Source organism: Marmota flaviventris, chromosome 10 (assembly GCF_047511675.1).
Source record: "Marmota flaviventris isolate mMarFla1 chromosome 10, mMarFla1.hap1, whole genome shotgun sequence".
Classification (NCBI taxonomy): domain Eukaryota; kingdom Metazoa; phylum Chordata; class Mammalia; order Rodentia; family Sciuridae; genus Marmota; species Marmota flaviventris.
In genome coordinates, this window is record NC_092507.1 from 122,128,286 (window position 1) to 122,146,311 (window position 18,026).

At 44.6% G+C, this 18,026-nt stretch overlaps 1 protein-coding gene across 2 annotated transcripts in view; it reads right to left on the reverse strand.

The window, feature by feature from the left end:
* The window catches only part of Tuft1 (tuftelin 1), a 42,424-nt gene that overhangs the window by 8,438 nt on the left and 15,960 nt on the right, over positions 1-18,026 (reverse strand). For both annotated transcript variants that reach the window (XM_027953770.2, XM_027953769.2), the window contains 6 exons: positions 13,543-13,629; positions 12,771-12,860; positions 11,077-11,142; positions 6,319-6,432; positions 1,671-1,799; positions 911-1,005 (listed from right to left, as the gene is read on the reverse strand). In XM_027953770.2, coding sequence (XP_027809571.2) covers positions 911-1,005; positions 1,671-1,799; positions 6,319-6,432; positions 11,077-11,142; positions 12,771-12,860; positions 13,543-13,629 — 581 coding nt within the window. The remainder of the gene's footprint in view (positions 1-910; positions 1,006-1,670; positions 1,800-6,318; positions 6,433-11,076; positions 11,143-12,770; positions 12,861-13,542; positions 13,630-18,026) is intronic.

Genomic DNA, 18,026 nt, shown 5'->3' on the forward strand with positions numbered 1-18,026 from the left:
GGCATATTCTTTTCCCTTTCATTGCTCTGAAGCTTCTTTTCTCCTCTGATCAGAGGGAATTTGCAAAACCCTCTAACCTTGGAGGTGAAAAAGACCTCCGTTGGTGGAATGAGACAGACATCATTACCCTCAGTACCTGTATGAAGACACGAATTGGTGTGAATAGACTTTGTGTACAACCAGAGATACGGAAAACTGTGCTCTGTGTGTGCAATGAGAACTGGAATGCATTCCGCTCTCATACTTAACAACAACAACAAAAAGACCTCCGTGACTCCCTCCACGCCCCAGTGGACAGGTGGGTCTCAGGTTCTACCTAAATTGCTTCCAGGAACAGAAAATCCTTGTGAAGCTGCTCACCCTGTCTCTCATCAGCATGGCTGAGAAGGAAGTCACTCGGCCCTCAGAGAGCGGTAGTCAGATTCTGCTTTGGGGGTTGGACACCATGGAGTGGTACATCCAGTGGGATCACCTCTGGAATGAGAGGCTATGACAGCAGGGCTTTTCCAGCTCTTCCTCGACCTAAGCTATAAAATTGTAACAACTGGGCTGTGGGCACAGCTCAGTGGTAAAACACTTGCCTATCATGCACCAGGCCCTGGGTTCAATCCCCAGCACTGCAAAAACAGACAGGTATCTACATAGATAGATATCTAGATGAAAAGCCTTTCTTCTTAAAAAAATTTTGAAGTTATTGATTGCCCCATGGAAAATGAAATCCCAGCAGACAGCAGCCTTCCAAATAGCATCTCCCGGGGTGGGGCTCCACCTGAGCAAGCACACTGTGAGTCAGGGAGGGACGATCGGACGTCAGCACCAGCTTCCTCCCCAGACCTGGCCACCCTGGGAGCTGCGGGCTCATGGCCCACCCTCCTGTGCTCCCCAACTTCACATGGACAACAGCTCTTACTTTTCTTGTTCTGCTTGGCAGTCAGCGTTCTTGCTCTGAAGTTCCTCTAGGGCCACCTCCCCTTCTCTGACTTTGGCCAGTAAGGCCTGATGCTCCTGGGGGGCCAAAGAAAGAACACCCAGCATGGGCAGATGGCACAGTCTCTGGTCCGGGTAAGCAGGCACCAAGGTTGGGACTCAGCCCCTGCTGGTCCTGGGCCAGCTGCCAGAGAGCAGCAGGCCAAGCTGGTTTGATGGGTGCCCTCCCCAGGCAGGGAGAACCCTTCCCACCCTCAGCACACAGAAACTTCCCAGCCTCACCCAGCAGCCCGGAGGAAGGACCTGGCCCGACACTAGACAAGCCCATCGGCCAGCCCTGGTGGCCAGTCTCTGCAGAACCAGATCAAGTGACCGCTAAGGAACAGTCTCCAAAAGCCCAAAAGGAGCACCTAGCAGATGCCCATCTAGTAAGGGGCTCTGTGTGAACCCAGCTAAAGTGTAAATGGGTTCAGCTCGAGTGACGGGAACTGAAGGGAGGTGACGAACAACCTTCCTGGGCTACGTGGCCCAACACGCACGAGGCCCTGCTTCCATCTCCAACACCACAGGGAAAAAGACCGTCCGATTCCTTAAAGGCCAAAGGGTATTCAAGGGACTGTCTGAGCTGTGAAATGTGCTTTTTTGGAGCTGCTTGGGAAAAGGAGAGCTCAGCGGCCATCTTGGCTGATCCTTGGCCCCTCCAGCCCACAGGCCAGGCCCTGAGAACAAGACCCAGCCATTACCGTCTCCATGCCCAGCAGGCGCCTCTGCAGCTCCCCGATTTCTGCTTCTTTCTGCTCCACTCTGTCCTCCTCTCTCTGAAGGGCCACATTGCTCTGCTCTGCTTCTCGCTGGTACCGGCTGAGTGTGACCTGACACAGGAAGGGCATGTGTTCAGTGGGGGGGGGAGGGGGGGGCAAACAAATGAAAGCACCAGAAACGAACCCAGGAACCTGGGCGGGGCGGGGGCCCTGGAGCTGTGGTGGGAGACAGACAGCGATGGGGAGTGCACTGCCCCCCCCAACCTGCTCAGGACCCCCTGGAGGACCTTCAGGGACTGACCCCTCTCTAAGACTCACTAGCACAGTTCACTGAGTGCCACTTAATGTGACTCTTGGCTGGGTGTAGTGGTGCAGGGACTTATACTCAGGAGGCCGAGGCAGGAGGATCACAAATTAAGGCAACTTAGAGAGACCTGTCTTAAAATAAATAAAGCTGGGGATGTAGCCCAGTGGTAAAGTGCCCCTGGATTCGAGCCCCAGTATTACAAAATAAAATTAAATAAACATAAAAATAGAATAAAACAAAATGAAGAAATAAAATTACCAAAAAAAAAAAAAAGGGGGCTGGGGTTGTGGCTCAGTGGTAGAGCACTCGCCTAGTGCGTGCAAGGCCCTAGGTTCGATCCTCAGCACCACATAAAAATAAATAAATAAAACAAAGGTATTATGTCCAACTACAACTAAAAAATAAATATTAAAAAAAAACTTAAAAAAAAAAAAAAAAGCTGAGCACAGTGGCACACACCTGTAATCCCAGCAACTTGAGAGGCTGAGGCAGGAGGATCACAAGTTTGAGGCCAGCCTCAGCAACTTACCAAAGCCCTAAGCAACTTAATAAGACCCTGTATCAAAATAAAAACTAAAAAGGTATGGGGATGTGCCTCATGGTAAAGTCACTAGGTTCAATCCCCAGTACCTAAATAAATAAAGTGACACAAGTGACACTTCTGAGATGGCTGACTTTAACATCCCCACCAATCCTCCAATGCTAGCCGCGCTTGCTCCAATGTTGTGGCTTTCCTACTAATTCAAAAGCAAATAATCCACGTAAGGATATGCCCATGTCCTTCTTTTCTCCCCAACTCTTCCTCATTCCCATGGCAAGCAACATTTCAGAGCCTAGGAACTAGGGCCACCATGGCATTTAGAAGGGCTAGTGCCAGTCTGGAAAGGACAGAGCAGGATTTTAGACTGTTAGAATGAGGAAGAAAGTTCTCCACCTGCATCTCACCAACTCCTACTGATCTCTGAACTCTCCCTTAGACATCCGTTTGGAAGAAGCCCACAGGACACGCTGTTGTCCCACGCACCGAGCAGACTCTGCGCACTCTCCTGTGTGCTCCCGAGAGCCCTACAGGCTCCGTGCCGGCACAGGCCTCGAGCCGCACAGGTACCCTGCACCTGCAGACGGCTCCGTAGGTTGGGAGTAGAATGATGTTCCATTAATCCCATTCTGCCCTTTTCACAAGTGAAGATCAACGGCCCTATTCAAGATTGCCCAGCTAGGGACCGACAGGAGCGATCCTAAAACCCAGGTACCCACATCCACTTCAACTGAGTCCTCATCATTTGGTAAAGAAGAATGGAGGTGACCTCTAGAAGGCCTAGCCATACCCTGAGAAAACAGCAGCCAGATTGTCCGGCTCCTCCCAGAGTCCGGCTCAGCGAGGAGAAAGTAGGGCACAGAAAGGTGTGAGAGGATGTGCCCACACTACACCCCAGTCCTGTGCACAGCAAGTTCACTGTAAACCTGTCCTCGCAGTGAGAAGCCAGCAGAACAAGAAACCCATGTTTTTCTGTTGTTTTTTGGTACCAGGGATTGAAACAGGGCGCTTAGCCACTAAGCCACATCCCCAGCCCTTTTATTTTTTACTTTGAGACAGGGTCTACTAAATTGCTGAGGGCCTCACTAAGTGCCAAGGCTTTGAATTTGTGATCCTCCTGCCTCAGCCTCCCAAGCTACTGGGATTACAGGCACACATCACTGCGTACAGCAAGGAAACCCATGTTTAATGGCTGTTTATTTTTATGGTAAGTGTAGACCAAGAGGCCAACTCACTAGGAAAGTTGAGAAAGGCCTTCAAGTAATCCATGTGAGCCTGAAACAGGTTGGCTCCATAGGCAGGCACTTAAACACAAACGCCTTTCATGTCAGTAATAAAAATTACACCCAGTCAGGTACTGGCACAGTGGCACACACCTGTAACCCCAGGAACTCAGGAGGCTGAGGCAGGAGTTTGAGGCCAGCCTCGGCAATTTAGTGAGACCCTGTCTCAAAAAGAAAATAACAATAACAAAGGCAAAACGTCCCCAGGGGATTTAGCAGAGTGGCAGAGTGGTCCTGGGTTTATCTCCAGTGCAGCACAAAAAGAGAAAGAAAAAAAGGAAAACGGCACCCAGCGTGGCATATGCCCAGGTAAGTGTTTACAGGGTCTGGTCCCAACCGCAAACCCCCACCACAGAATCATGGAAGTATCTAAAACATAAAGACTACAGACTTCCTTCTGTATGTGTCCAGTAGCTCCAGCCAGGACCTGTGTGATGTTGTGAGTGTTCCAACTAGCCCCACAGTGGGACAACCCCAGAAGCGCCTCCCATTACAAGTGGGTACCGTGCACCATGGGGCTGAAGAGTAAGAGTCCCTCCTAGCCAGGCGTGGTGCGTGCAGGCTGTAAGCCTAGCAGCTCAGGAGGCTGAGGCAGGAGGGTCACAAGTCTGAGGCCAGTCATGGACACTGGAGAGACCCGTCTCTAAAAAGTCAGAAGGACTGGGTATGTGACTCCCCTGGTTCAATTCTAGTACTACTAAAGAAAAGAAAAGAAAAAAGCCTCTTCTAAATCTGAGAGCAGCTGGCAGCAGCTGGCAGGGGCCTTGCGGCTTTAGGCTCAGATTCTGGGACTTTTGCTCAGGAGCAGCAGACCCTGCCTGCAGGTTCAAAACCCATACTGTGTTTCTGGAATTTCCACAAGTTCATGGGGCCTCTCAGTGCAGAGGCTTCGTTCCAAAATCCACAATCTGGTCAGAGCTGCAGCCTCAACCTCTCCTTCCTCCGCTTTGTTTTTCCCAGGAAAGGTAGGTAAAAGCAGGTCACCAAACTGATCATAACAACCAAATCACTCAGATTGTGGAAGCTGAAACGCCTTCACCACATGGCTGCCTTTATTTTATTTTATTTTCAGTACTGGGGATTGAACCAGGGCCTCTGGCATGCTGGGCAAGAGGTGTATCCCAGCCTTGGCTGCAGTGTTCTGAACCACAAACGACTCTTAGCATTACCCTAAACCAAATCACTTACCATAGAGAAAGCTGAAACCGACCACCAAGAGAGAAAACGTGTTAAATATATGTACACATGTACTCATATGTACACACTTAGAATTGAACCCAGCGCCCCATGCATGCTAGGCAAATGCTCTGCCAAGAGCTACATCCTCAGCCCTTTTCACTCTGTTTTATTTTGATCCCTCACCTTAGCCTTCTGAATAGCGAGGATCACAGGTGTGCACTGCTGTGCCAGCTTACCAGAGCTTATATTTCTAAAAACCTTTTAGAATAATAAAGTGTCCTATGTGTACACTGCACAATCACACAATCCTCACACAATCCACATGTGAAGTGTATTTCATGACTCTTTTTGACAAAGTTGAAAAAAACTTTGTTTTTTGACTCTTTGACTCTACAGGATGTTAAAAAACTTGCTCAAATAAGATCTTAACCTTGAGGCAATTTATCATTCTCAGTACCTGTTTTCCTTATCCTCAACTTTAAAAAACTTTTTTTTTAGTTGTAGATGGACACAGTACCCTTATCTATTTGTTTCTTTTTAAAAATATTTATTTTTAGTTGTAGTTGACGCAATTCCTTTCTTTCACTTTTTGTTTTTCTGAGGTGCCGGGGGTCCACGCAGGCCTCACACGTGCTGGCGATGCTGTGCCGCCGAGCCCAGCCCCGCCCTCTTGTTTTTAATTTATGAAAAGCAGAGTTCAGGCTGGCGTTCTCTTTCCACCAGCTCCTGGAACACCCAGGCAGAATCTAGTCCTCCCATAACACATTTTGAAATAAAACCACTTTATTTGTAAACGAACAATAGCAGCTGACAGTTGCGAGGAGTAGTTAGAAACCACCCTCTGTGTCTCATTTTGTACTCGAAAGAATTCTCTAAAAAGTGTGGGAGACCTCACATCCCCCTAACCACACCAGGGGCTCTCACTGCTCACAGATCCTGGGTTTGCTGCTGCTGTGTGGGGTTAAGCCCAGGTACTCTCCACTGAGCGGCGGCACCAGCAGTTCCTGTGTAGTTTCTATTTTGAGACTAGGCCTCACTAAGTGGCAAAGCCTGTCCTGGAACCTGTGACCCTCCTGCCTCAGCCTCCCGAGTAGCTTTGCCACTGTACCCAGCTAAAATCTGACCTTTGAACTACGGACCATGAACACTGTAAATGTCCAAGAGAAGTAAAAACAGACAGGAAGTGCCCCAGGCCTCAAAGCATCCCCTTTCCAGTTGGTGGCACCAGCCAGAAAAATAATGAAGTCCGTGCCAAGAACGACACTGTCATGTGCGTCCAGTTGCCTATTCCTTGAGGACCTTTCCCCCAACCCCAAACCCTACCTCGAAAGCCGCGCGGTCTGACTGGTGCTGCCGCTCAGCCTCCTGCAGCTTGGCAAGCAGCTCCTGCACGGTCCTCCTCCAGCTGTCCACATCCTCGTTTGCGGAGGTGTCCACCTATAACCAGAGCAGGGAGGGGAAGGTGAAGCCGCGTGCAGAGAAGATCCCCCCGACACCCACAAAAGAATCATCATCACACAAGGGGAGAGCCGGTCTTCAACAGCCAAGAGTTCCCAGCCATTCACATGCAAACATCCTCCCTTCATATCCCAAAGGATTCGCTAGCCCCTGGGGGCAGTGGCACAAGCACTCAGTGGATGAGGCAGGGGATGATCTCAAGTTCAAGATCAGCCTCAGCAACTTAGTGAGACCTCATCTCAAAATAAAAAGTAAAAAGACTGGGGATGTTTCTCAATAGTAAAATGCCCCTGGGTTCAATCCCCAGTTCCTAATTAATTAAATAGATTCAATTTTTTAAAAAAGGGCTGGGAACGTAGCTCCGTGGTTCAGTGCCTGCCTAGCCTATGTGGAGCTCTGAGTTCAATCCTCAGTGTCATGAAAAAAGAAAGAAAGAAAGAAAAGTAAAGGCCCAAAGGAGCAAGTAGTAGTCAGGCAGCGACTGACAAGGAAGCTGTTTCTGTCCTTCAACCGGGAACTCTACCCTCTGGGTGAAGGTGTTGCCGCTCCCTGCCCTGCAAGACGGGAGACATTTTCTGTGGGACGCTCAGGGAGCTGGTGGTATCTGAAGCCTGGTGCCTGCGCAGCAGAGATGGGGGCGAGACCCTACATGTCAGCTCAGCCCTAACTACCAGCCCACGTTGGGCGTGTCTGGGAGAGACACTGAGCAGCACCTGGATGAGACACCTTTTTCTGTGTCTAATCAGACTCTGGGGTTCCTTGGGTGCTTTTGCCATAAACCTGTCCATCCCTGGGTGGTGACCTTTAATATGCTGACCTGTGCTGAGGTCAGCAGAAGATGGGCCTTTGGAATGGAGTGAGATAGTTCCTGTCCTTGAGGAAGTTTAGTCCAAAGGAGAACATGTCCCTGCTCCAGAGAGCTCTAGTTTGATGGAGGGAAGTAGGACCTACACACACTCATACCTGTGAAGAGATCGTCCAGGCTGGGCGCAGTGGGCACGCCTGTGATCCCAATGGCTTGGGAGGCTGAGGCAGGAGGATTGCAAGTTCAAAGCCAGCCTCAGCAACAGGGAGGCACTAGACAACTCAGTGAGACCCTGTCTCTAAATAAAATACAAAACAGGGCTGGGGATGTGGTCAGTGGTCGAGGGTCCCTGAGTTCAATCTCCGGTGCCAAAAAATAAAAAAGAGATCATTCAGTTAATTTGTGTATAAAAAAATTACTAAACTGGGTGCATTTGTGCACACCTCTCATCCTAGCAGCTTGGGAGGCAGAGGCTGAGGCAGGAGGCTCCTGAATTCAAAGCCAATTTTGGCAATTTAACAATGCCCTAAACAACTCAGAGAGACCTTGTCTCTATTTTTTTTTTTTTTAAAGAGAGAGAGAGAGAATTTTTTTAAAAAAAATATTTATTTCTTTTTTAGTTCTCGGCAGACACAACATCTTTGTTTGTGTGTGGTGCTGAGGATCGAACCTGGGCCGCACGCATGCCAGGTGAGCACGCTACCGCTTGAGCCACATCCCCAGCCCGAGACCTTGTCTCTAAATAAAATATTTTTTAAAAGGGGACTGGAGATGTGGCTCAGTAGTTAAGTACCCCTGGGCTCAATCTCTGGGACCAAAAAATAAATAAATAAATAAAAATTTAAAGATTACTGTGTGCCCTAAAATAGCTGGGTGAGTTGTGGCTAGCAAAGTTGTTTTGTTGTTGCTCCTCTGGTACTAGGGGTTGAACCCGGCAGCACTTTAACACTGAGCTACATCCTCAGCCCTATTTATTTTTTGAGCTCACTAAATTTCCCAGGCTGAACTCAAATTTGCAACCCTCCTGCCTCAGCCTCCCCAGTAGCTGGGATCGTAAGTGTGCACCACCTGCCCAGCTGCCTCCATTTCTTTATCTGTGAAACAAGAAGACTCCTTAGCATACCCTGCCGTACAGGCTGCTCAAAAATAGGCTAGCTAATATTCAGCGGGGCTTTGAGCTTATGAGAATTAAGAAGTTGACAGACATTACCATGGCATTATTACAGTCTTTTGCCAGCAATATATGGGCTAAACATAGTGATTCAAAGAAAAATCCAAACTGCAAGTCTAAAGCAAGTGGCTAGAATCACAACCTTTAAAATCTAGACATCAATGAGTTATTTTGTCAATTCCCTATATCCTCACCTAAGCAGCTGGGACATATCCATGATGTGTTTATTTCAAATATTGTTCTCATGAGACTAATTAATGCCATGGAAAAACTTTAAGAAAATACTAATTTATCATACAATATATCACAAAGGGGAAAACCCCCTGAGTTATAAACTTTATTTACATGTAGGAGGGAGAGCCAGGCACAGTGGCACATGCATGTAATCCCAGCAATTTGGGAGGCTGAGGCAGGAGGATCCTGAATTTGAGGTCAGCCTCAGCAACTTAGCAAGACCTTGTCTCAAACTAAAAAAATAATAAAGCAGGCTGGGGTTGCAGCTCAGTAGTAGAGTGCCCCGGGTTGAATCCCCAGTGCCCAGACCAAAAAAAAAAAACCAAAAAACTTTTTACTAACAAACTAGATTTAACACAGTAATATAAAATCTTAAAAAAAAAACATATTGGGTTAAAAAAATACAGAAAAAAGAAATAACACAAGTCCATAATATAAACTGAAAACATTTTATAGCCACATTTCAAGTCCTACATTGAATACATTAGCATGAATGGGGGAAGAGAGAAAAAAATTGTAAAACCAGAAGCTGGGGTATAGCTCGGTTGGCAGAGTACTCGTCTCAAAAGCAGAAGGCCTTGGGTTCAATCCCCAGCACCAAAAAAAAAAAAAAAAAAAGTAAAACCAATGAGAGGCTTTGAGGGGACCCATGATGATAATGTGCCATGACTAACAGGCAGATATGATTCAACTCTGCATTTGAGAGCTCAAAACATCCAATCCAAAAAAATACCCTTGGGGCTAGGGTGTAGCTCTATGGTAGAGCCCATGCTTGGCACGCAGGAGACCCTGGGTTTAATTCCCAGCACCTAAGTCAATATCCAACCAAAGAAACAAAAGATAAAGAAATGCTACATATGGGGGGCTGGGGCTGTAGCTCAGTGGCTGAGTGCTCGCCTCACATGTGTGAGGCACTGGGTTCGATCCTCAGCACCAGATACAAAAATAAATAAATAAAACAAAGATACTGTGTCCATCTACAACTAAAAAAATTTAAAAAAAAAAAAAAGAAAGAATTGCTACATATGGTACAATCTCAATATTGTAAATATATATTTTTTCATTGAAGAAAAGACAAATTTTCACTAAACTACGTTTTTCCCCCTCTGGGGAGACTAAAATTCACATTTTTTTCCTTCTTTCAGTTTTCTATGTTTCTACACTTTCCAACTTCCTACAATAAGGATGTCTTGTGTAATCACAAAACAATATAACAAACATAATTTCTTAAAAAGTATAGCCATGGAAAGAAATATCATGCAATTATTCAAAAAATGGGGTAGATCTATATGTAACTAACACGGGGAAATGATTACAATATACTACTTATTTGAACAAAAGAAAAACCATGACTGCATCTGCAAAAAGTATGTATGAACAGCACACATATATTTATGTATACAGGACATGCTTCATATATATATATATATTACAGTATCCAACTACGAGCGTCTGTGCACAGAAAAATACCCCAGAAGACTGGTTCCCAAGGTTGGCTAGAGTGTAGAAGCCCCTGAGGAGCCGGTCTTGATGCCCGGCCACATCTCAGAACAATTACTTCACAGGGTCTAGGGATGGGACCTCAGCATCATCCCGTTTAAGGCCCCCAAGGCCATTCCAATGGACGGCCAAGAACAAGATGCACTATGCTAGAAGCATCCACCCACTTCAACCTGTCAACAGAGAAGATTTCTAAGCAGTAGGTTGAGGGAAAGAGAATTTCCACTTTTTTTTTCTCTATTTCAGGGGAACTTTTATTACTGAGTTACATCCCCAGCCCTTTAAAAATTTTTATTTTATTTATTTATTTTTGGGGGTACTGGGGATTGAACTCGGGGGCACTCAACCACTGAGACACTATTTTTTTTTTTCTTTTTTGTATTTTATTTAGAGAAAAGTGTCACTGAGTTACTTAGTGCCTTGCTAAGGCTGGTTTTTTTTTTAAGAGAGAGACAGAGAGAGAATTTTAATATTTATTTTTTACTTTTCGGCGGACACAACATCTTTGTTTGTATGTGGTGCTGAGGATTGAACCCGGGCCGCACGCATGCGAGCACGCTACCGCTTGAGCCACATCCCCAGCCCAAAGGCTGGTTTTGAACATCCTCCTGTCTCAGCCTCCTGAGCCACTGGGATTACAGGCATGTGTCACTATGTCCAGCAAAAAATTTTTTTTTTATTTTGAGACAGGGTCTCACTAAAGTTGCTGAGGCTGGCCTTGAACTTGCAAGCCTCCTACCTCAGCTTTCCAAGTTGCTGGGATTACAGGCGTGCACCACTGTGCCTGGCTCTTGACTTCAAATTTTACACCAAACATTACTCTTGTATTTAGAGAGAAAGACAGAGACAGAGAAAGCAATGAAAAAGGGGGCCAGGGAGCGGCAGTCACATGGTGGGACCCTCTGCTACTGACCTCAGGTGGGCTGCTATACAGGCTTGTGGTATCTTGACTAAAACCATTTGGCTTTTCTAGCACCATCTGTTTGAAGAAAAACAAAACTGTTACTAAAGACAATTATTTTGGGGGGGGGGGTCTACTGGGGATTGAACTCGGGGGCACTCGACCACTGAGCCACACCCCAGCCCTAGTTTGTATTTCATTTAGAGACAGGTCTCACTGAGTTTGCTTAGCGCCTCGCCATTGCTGAGGCTGGCTTTGAACTCTCCATCCTCCTGCCTCAGCCTCCCGAGCTGCTGGGTTTGCAGGCGTGCGCCATCGTGCCCGGTTGTAAAGTCAATTGAAGCAACTTTGAAACATCATACTCCTAAGACCTCAGATCTCAGGAGAAGGAAGGAGGGCAGGAAGTGGAAAGGAGAGAGGGAGAAAGAGGCAGGAAAGAAAAGAGTGATGAGGAGAGAGGAAAGGGAAAGGAGGGAAGAAGACAGAAGGGAGGAGGAAGGAAGCACAGAAGGATGAGAGTGAGGAGGGAAGGAGGAGGGAGGATGTAAGGAAAGAACTCCCAGTGTCCCCGGAAAAACAAAACCAGAGGAAGGGTGGAACACGGCCCTGACAGGGACACTCCCACCCCTGGAGAGAAAGAGAGAGACTCGGGCTCAGACCTCTCAGCTGATTGGAAATATGTGGGCCCCCTCCTCCCAGGAGGACAAGCAGCTGCTTGCCAGCCTCCAGGGCTGCGGATGAGATCTGACAAGTATCCATCACAGGGAAAGCCGCTCTCGCTATAACCCTTTCTGACCCAGAGCTGGATCATTCATCCTAGGGCTGCTGGTTTGTACAGACAAGGGCTGGGCTTTGGGGCCGGTGTCCACCGAAGTTCTTCTGCCACCTGACAAAGCACCTCCTACCAGGCAAGTGTGAGATCAGGCACTACTTTCAGCCAAATCAAAATAAACGAGGGAATGTCCACCCCACAAACCTAGAGCATGCCTAGGACCAAGAGGAACGTTCCTGGCACCAGATTGGACCACTGTTCTTTCAGAGGGACGGGGCGGGGGCAGCTGAAGAAAGACCACCCTGCCCACACCAAAATGCAAACGAAGGAGATACAACTCAGAATCTAAAGAAGGAAGAAAGTCAAGTCAAGAAGACCTAGCTCTGCTCTGCTGAAGACACTGCTATTCTACAATTTTGGAAAAGTTGAAAAGCAGGGTTCCAGATTATCCATCCCAAGACAGACTTTCCAGTCTCTTGGGTCTAACATTTACTGACGTCTTTTTTGAATCCCACACCTGGGGCCAGCATCAGGATAAAGGGATAGGATGGTGAACCTCGAACTTCAAGGACTCTCCCACCCAGGAGAGACAGAGCTATACCCACAGACAGGCCACGGGTCAGACCAAGATTTTAGTTTACACAGATAGGTATCACTCAAATTCAATAAAATAAACTTATGAGAAGTCTGGATTTATAGGCGATTGCTTTGTAATTTTCTGTATTGCTGTACAATTGATTACAGAGTCCGTTGATAAAGAGGTTTCGCCAACAACATGATAATTTAATTTACACAAATTCAATTGTATGTAGTGTTTAAGGAGCAGCATGTAGGCTGACAGGTGTGACTGCAGTGCCCACCTGCTGGGCCCCTGCACAGGCTGCACCCTGCACCTTCTCCTCCCTGGCTGTGGTGCCGGACTCCACCCCGTTACCTGCGTCTCCTGTCGGTGGAGGGCGTCTTCCGGGTCCCTGTCAAGCTTGCTACTTATGTCCTCCCGGAGTTTCTGCAGGCAGCTTCTGGCCTGGGAGGGGAGGGCGAGAAACCTGAGCTCCAGGGTAGGGAAAGAAAGCAAACCCCGTGCTCCCTCCCCAGCCCACACTGCTGCGAGTCTGGCACGGCTGGAAGCACTGGCTCATGACTCTGGAGCCTTGGTCAAGTGGGGTGACAGCTCGGTCCTTCCTACACAAGCAACAAAATCAAGGACACCTTGCCTGGGTCATGGTGGCATTCTAGCTGGGAAGATGCACGAGAGTATATTTCACGGTGGTGAATGCCAAGGAGAGACAAGCCAGGGGTGCGTTGGGAAATGTTGGGGAAGGTGCTGAGAATGTTAGACAGAATGCAGGGAGACTGCGAGGCACCTGGTACTCCATAAGTATCCACTGATTAATGGACTGGATCCAAAGGGCTAAAAGCGATACGGAGGCTGGGGCTGTAGCTCAGTAGTAGCACACTTGCCTAGCATGTGTGAGGCACCGGGACGGATCCTCAGCACCACATAAAAATAAATTTAAAAATAAAGGTATTGTGTCCAACTACAACTAAAAAAAAAGTGACACAGGACACATGGGAGAGTGTGGTGGCACTTCAGTGATATAAAGTGAGAAGGGGAAAAAAACAGTCCCCATACAAAAGAAGAGCCCCCCAAATGTAAGGCTTAGCAAAATGGCCTAGGTACTTCCTCAGAGGGAAGGGGTACCCACCTCCTGGATATACTGGACCTCACTCTTTAGCTGGTTAATATTCTTCTCATGGACCATCTTATCTCCAGACCTCCCCTTCAAGTACACCTGAAAGAAGAAAGACAATGCTATTTAGTCAAGAAACCTCAAATTAAGCTAGGTGCAGTGGCGCACGCCTGTATTCCCAGGGACTCAGGAGGCTGAGGCAAGAGGATCGCAAGTTCAAAGCCGGCCTCAGCAGTTTAGCAAGGCACTGTCTCAAAATAAAAACTAAAAAGAGTTGGGGATATGGCTCAGTGGTTAGGCAACCCTGGGTTCAATCCCTAGTACCAAAAAAGTAAAGGAAAAAAAAGAAACCTCAAGTTAAATTAATTCCACATGAGAACACATCCTGATATACTGGTAGAAGGAGGATAAATTATTACCACCAATTTACTGGGTAGCAATTTGGTGATTCAAAACAGAAGAGATGAAAATATGTTTACTTGTGGAACTATTAAAATTACTTCTGGGAATTTATACTAGTGCAAAAAAAATCAATTAAACAACATATAACTATATGTTTTGTTTTTTTTTTTATATGGAAAAGGGACTGGAAGAATGAATAGCTAACTATTCACTATGGCTCCTTCTGTGAAAGAGGGGTAAAAAAGAGGATTTAAATACTTTGCATACCATGCTTGAATCTTTTAAAATTGAGACAATATTTCTGTATTACTTGCATTATAAATTACATACACAATTTAGTAACATATGTTCTGCAAAATATTATGCATAGTTATAAAAGAATGGAAAGAGACAAAATGTCCAACAATGGGTGATTAATTAAATTATGGTACGTCTTTAACAGAATATTATATAGTCATTAAAATGTCAGATACTGGGCTGTGACTGTGGCTGTGGCTCAGTGGTAGCGCACTTGCCTGGCATGTGTGAAGCACTGGGTTCAATTCTCAACACCACATATAAATAAATAAAATAAAGAAGTAAAAGAGAGGTCAATCATTGAAAAAAGAAAAAAGTCAGGTATTGGGCTGGGGCTGAGTGGTAGAGCACTTGTGCAAGGCACTGGGTTTGATCCTCAGCACCACATAAAAATATAATAAAGGTATTTAAAAAAAACCATACAATACTAAAAAAAGTCAGTTATTTACATTTTAGATATAGATGATGTTACAATATATCATTAAAATGTGGGCAGGGGAGATAATAAAACAGTGTAATAATACAATTTCACTGGTTTGAAAAAAAATAGATATGTACGGGAAGATATTTGAGAGAACACACAATAAGATGCTCACAATGGTTACACTGACAGAATGATAAAGTAGTTTTGCTTTCCTCAAGGGGCATGCAATGACTCTGAGTAAGAAAAAGAAAGTAATTAAAGATGCTGGCATAGGAAAGGAAGAAGTGAAATTATCTCTATTTGTAGATGACATAACCCATATAGAAAATCCTCAAAGAGAAAAAAACCATAGTATGAATAAGCAAGGCTTAAGGATACTAGATCAATATATACAAATTAGTTGGATTTCTATTTTTAAAAAATATTCTTTAGTTATACATGGATACAACATATTTATTTTGTTTATTTATTTTTATGTGGTGTTGAGGATGGAAGCCAGGGCCTCACATGTGCGATGCAAGCGCTCTACCACTGAGCCACAACCCCAGCCCTAGTTGTATTTCTATATACTAATAATCAACAAAAATTAATGAAGAATACATTTCCATTTATTATAGTATTAAAAAGGAAAAAAACCTTACAAATAAATTTAACAAAAGAAGTTCAAAACTTTTTATTCGAAAACTAAGAAACATTGTTGAAAGAAATCAAAGACCTAAAAAAAGAAAGAAAGAAAGAAACATCCCATTCTCATGGATTGTAAAACTCAATATTGTTGGGGCTGGGCTGTGGCTCGGCGGTAGAGCGCTTGCCTGGTATGTGCAGGGCACTGGGTTCAATCCTCAGCACCACACAAAGATAAAATAAAGGTATTGTTTCCAACTACAACCAAAACAAACACAAACAAAAAAAAAAACCCTCAATATTGTTAAGACAGCAATACTCTCCAAATTGACCTATGGATGAGCATAATTCCTATTTTTAAAATCCAGTCTCGGGGCTGGGGATGTGGCTCCAGTGGTATCGCGCTCGCCTAGCATGCGTGAGGCACTGGGTTCAATTCTCAGCACCACATAAAAACAAAATAAAGATATGTGTCCACCTAAAACTAAAAAATAAATATTAAAAAAAAATCCAGTCTGGCTTCTTTGCAGAAACTATAAACTGATCCTCAAATTCATATGGAAATGGAAGTAACCCTAAGTAGCTAAAACAATCTTGAAAAGGAACAAAGCTGAAGGTCTCACACACATTCTCCAATGTCAAAATTTACTATACAGCTACAGAAATCAAGACAGGGTACTGGCATAAGAATTGACAAGTAGATCGCTGATATAAAACTGAACATCTAGAAACAATAATAATACTGTAATAATACACTCAACTGACATTTTACAAGAATGCCAAGACAATTCAATGGAGTGGGAGATAATCTTTTCAATAAATGGTGCTGGGAAAAGTGGATACCTACTTATCAAAAATGAAGCTTGGCTCCTTCCTCATATTATACATGAAAATTAACCCAAAATGGATCACAGACCTACTCATAGAAATTTCATCATCAAAATTAAAAACCTCTATGTTTAAAAAGATATTATTAAGAAAATTAAATGTTAATCCACAAAATAGGAGAAAATATTTGCAAATCATATCTGATAAGGGCCTAATATCCAGAATAGACAAACAATTCTTAGAACTCAGCAATTAAAAGACAATAGGGTTTTTAAAATTTTTAATTGTAGATAGATACAATACCTTCATTCTATTTATTTATTTTGTTTATTTATTTATTTATTTTTTAGAGAGAGGGAGAGAATTTTTTTTAGTATTTATTTTTTAGTTTTCGGTGGACACAACATCTTTACTTTATTTTTATGTGGTGCTGAGAATTGAACACAGTGCCTCACACATGCTAGGTAAGCATTCTACCACTGAGCTATAAATCCTAGCCCCAGACAACTGGATTTTTTAAATGAGTGAAGGATTTTAATAAATATTTCTCCAAACAAGATAATATAAACAGGAAATAAACACATAAAGATGTTCAACATCATTAGTCATGCTGGAAATGCAAATTAAAACCACAACTAGATACCACTTCACACTCACCAGGACGGCTACAATGTGAAAGACAGGTAACAACAAGTGTTGACCACTATGTAGAGAAAGCTGGAAATGTAAAATGCGGCAGCTTCTTTGGAAAAAAGTTTGACAGTTCCTTTTGATTAAATATAGAGTTACCAAATGACCTAGCAATTTCACTCCTTGGGATATACCCAGAGGACTGAAAACAAGTTCACACAAAAACTTGCACATGAGAATTTATACCAGCATTATTCACAAGAGGCAGAAAGTGGAAACAACCCAGGTATTTACCAACTGATGCTCACTATTTCATAAAAGGAGTGAGTTCCAATACAAGCTACAGCATAGATGAACCTTCAAAGTATGCTAAGTGAAAGACAGAAGGTCGGGCTGGGGAGGTGGCTCAAGCGGTAGTGCGCTCGCCTGGCATGCGCACAGTGCTGGGTTCGATCCTCAGCACCACATACAAATAAAATAAAGATGTTGTGTCCGCTGAAAACTAAAAAATAAATATTAAAAAACTCTCTCTCTCTCTTTAAAAAAAAAAAAGAAAGAAAGAAAGACAGAAGGCCATCTATTGTATGGTTCCATTTATACAAAATACCCAGGGCTGGGGACATAGCTCAGTTGTTGGTAGAGTGCTTGCCTCACATGCCCAAGGCCTTGGGTTTAATCCCCAACACAACACCAAAAAAAAAAAAAAAACGGGCAGTGGCCCACGCCTGTAATCCCAGCAGCTCAGGAGGTGGAGGCAGGAGGATCACAAGTTCAAAGCCAGCCTCAGCAATTTACAGAGTTGCTAAGCAACTCAGTGAGACCCTGTATCTAAATAAAATACAAAATAGGGCTGGGGATGTGGCTCAGTGGTGAAGCGCCCGAGTTCAACCCCTGTACCCCCAACAAAATAAAGAAATACATAAAGAAATATCCAGAATAGGCAAATCCAAGAGACAGAAAGTAGACTATTGGTTGCCAGGAGCTGGGAAAAATAACAAAATATTCTGGAATTAGCGATGTTGATGATTATACGACTCTGTGGACATACTAAAAACCACTGAATACTGGGTCAATTGTACGGTGTGTGAGTTATATCACAAAAAAACTATTTTTACAAAAGAAATAACAAAAATTGTATTAATTTTGTTTTCTGGTACTGAGAATTAAACCCAGGGGCACCCTACCACTAAGGTACACCCCCAGCCCTTTTTATTTTATTTATTGATTTATTTATTTTGGGGGTACCTGGGATTGAACTCAGGGACACTCGACCACTAAACCACATCCCCCAGCC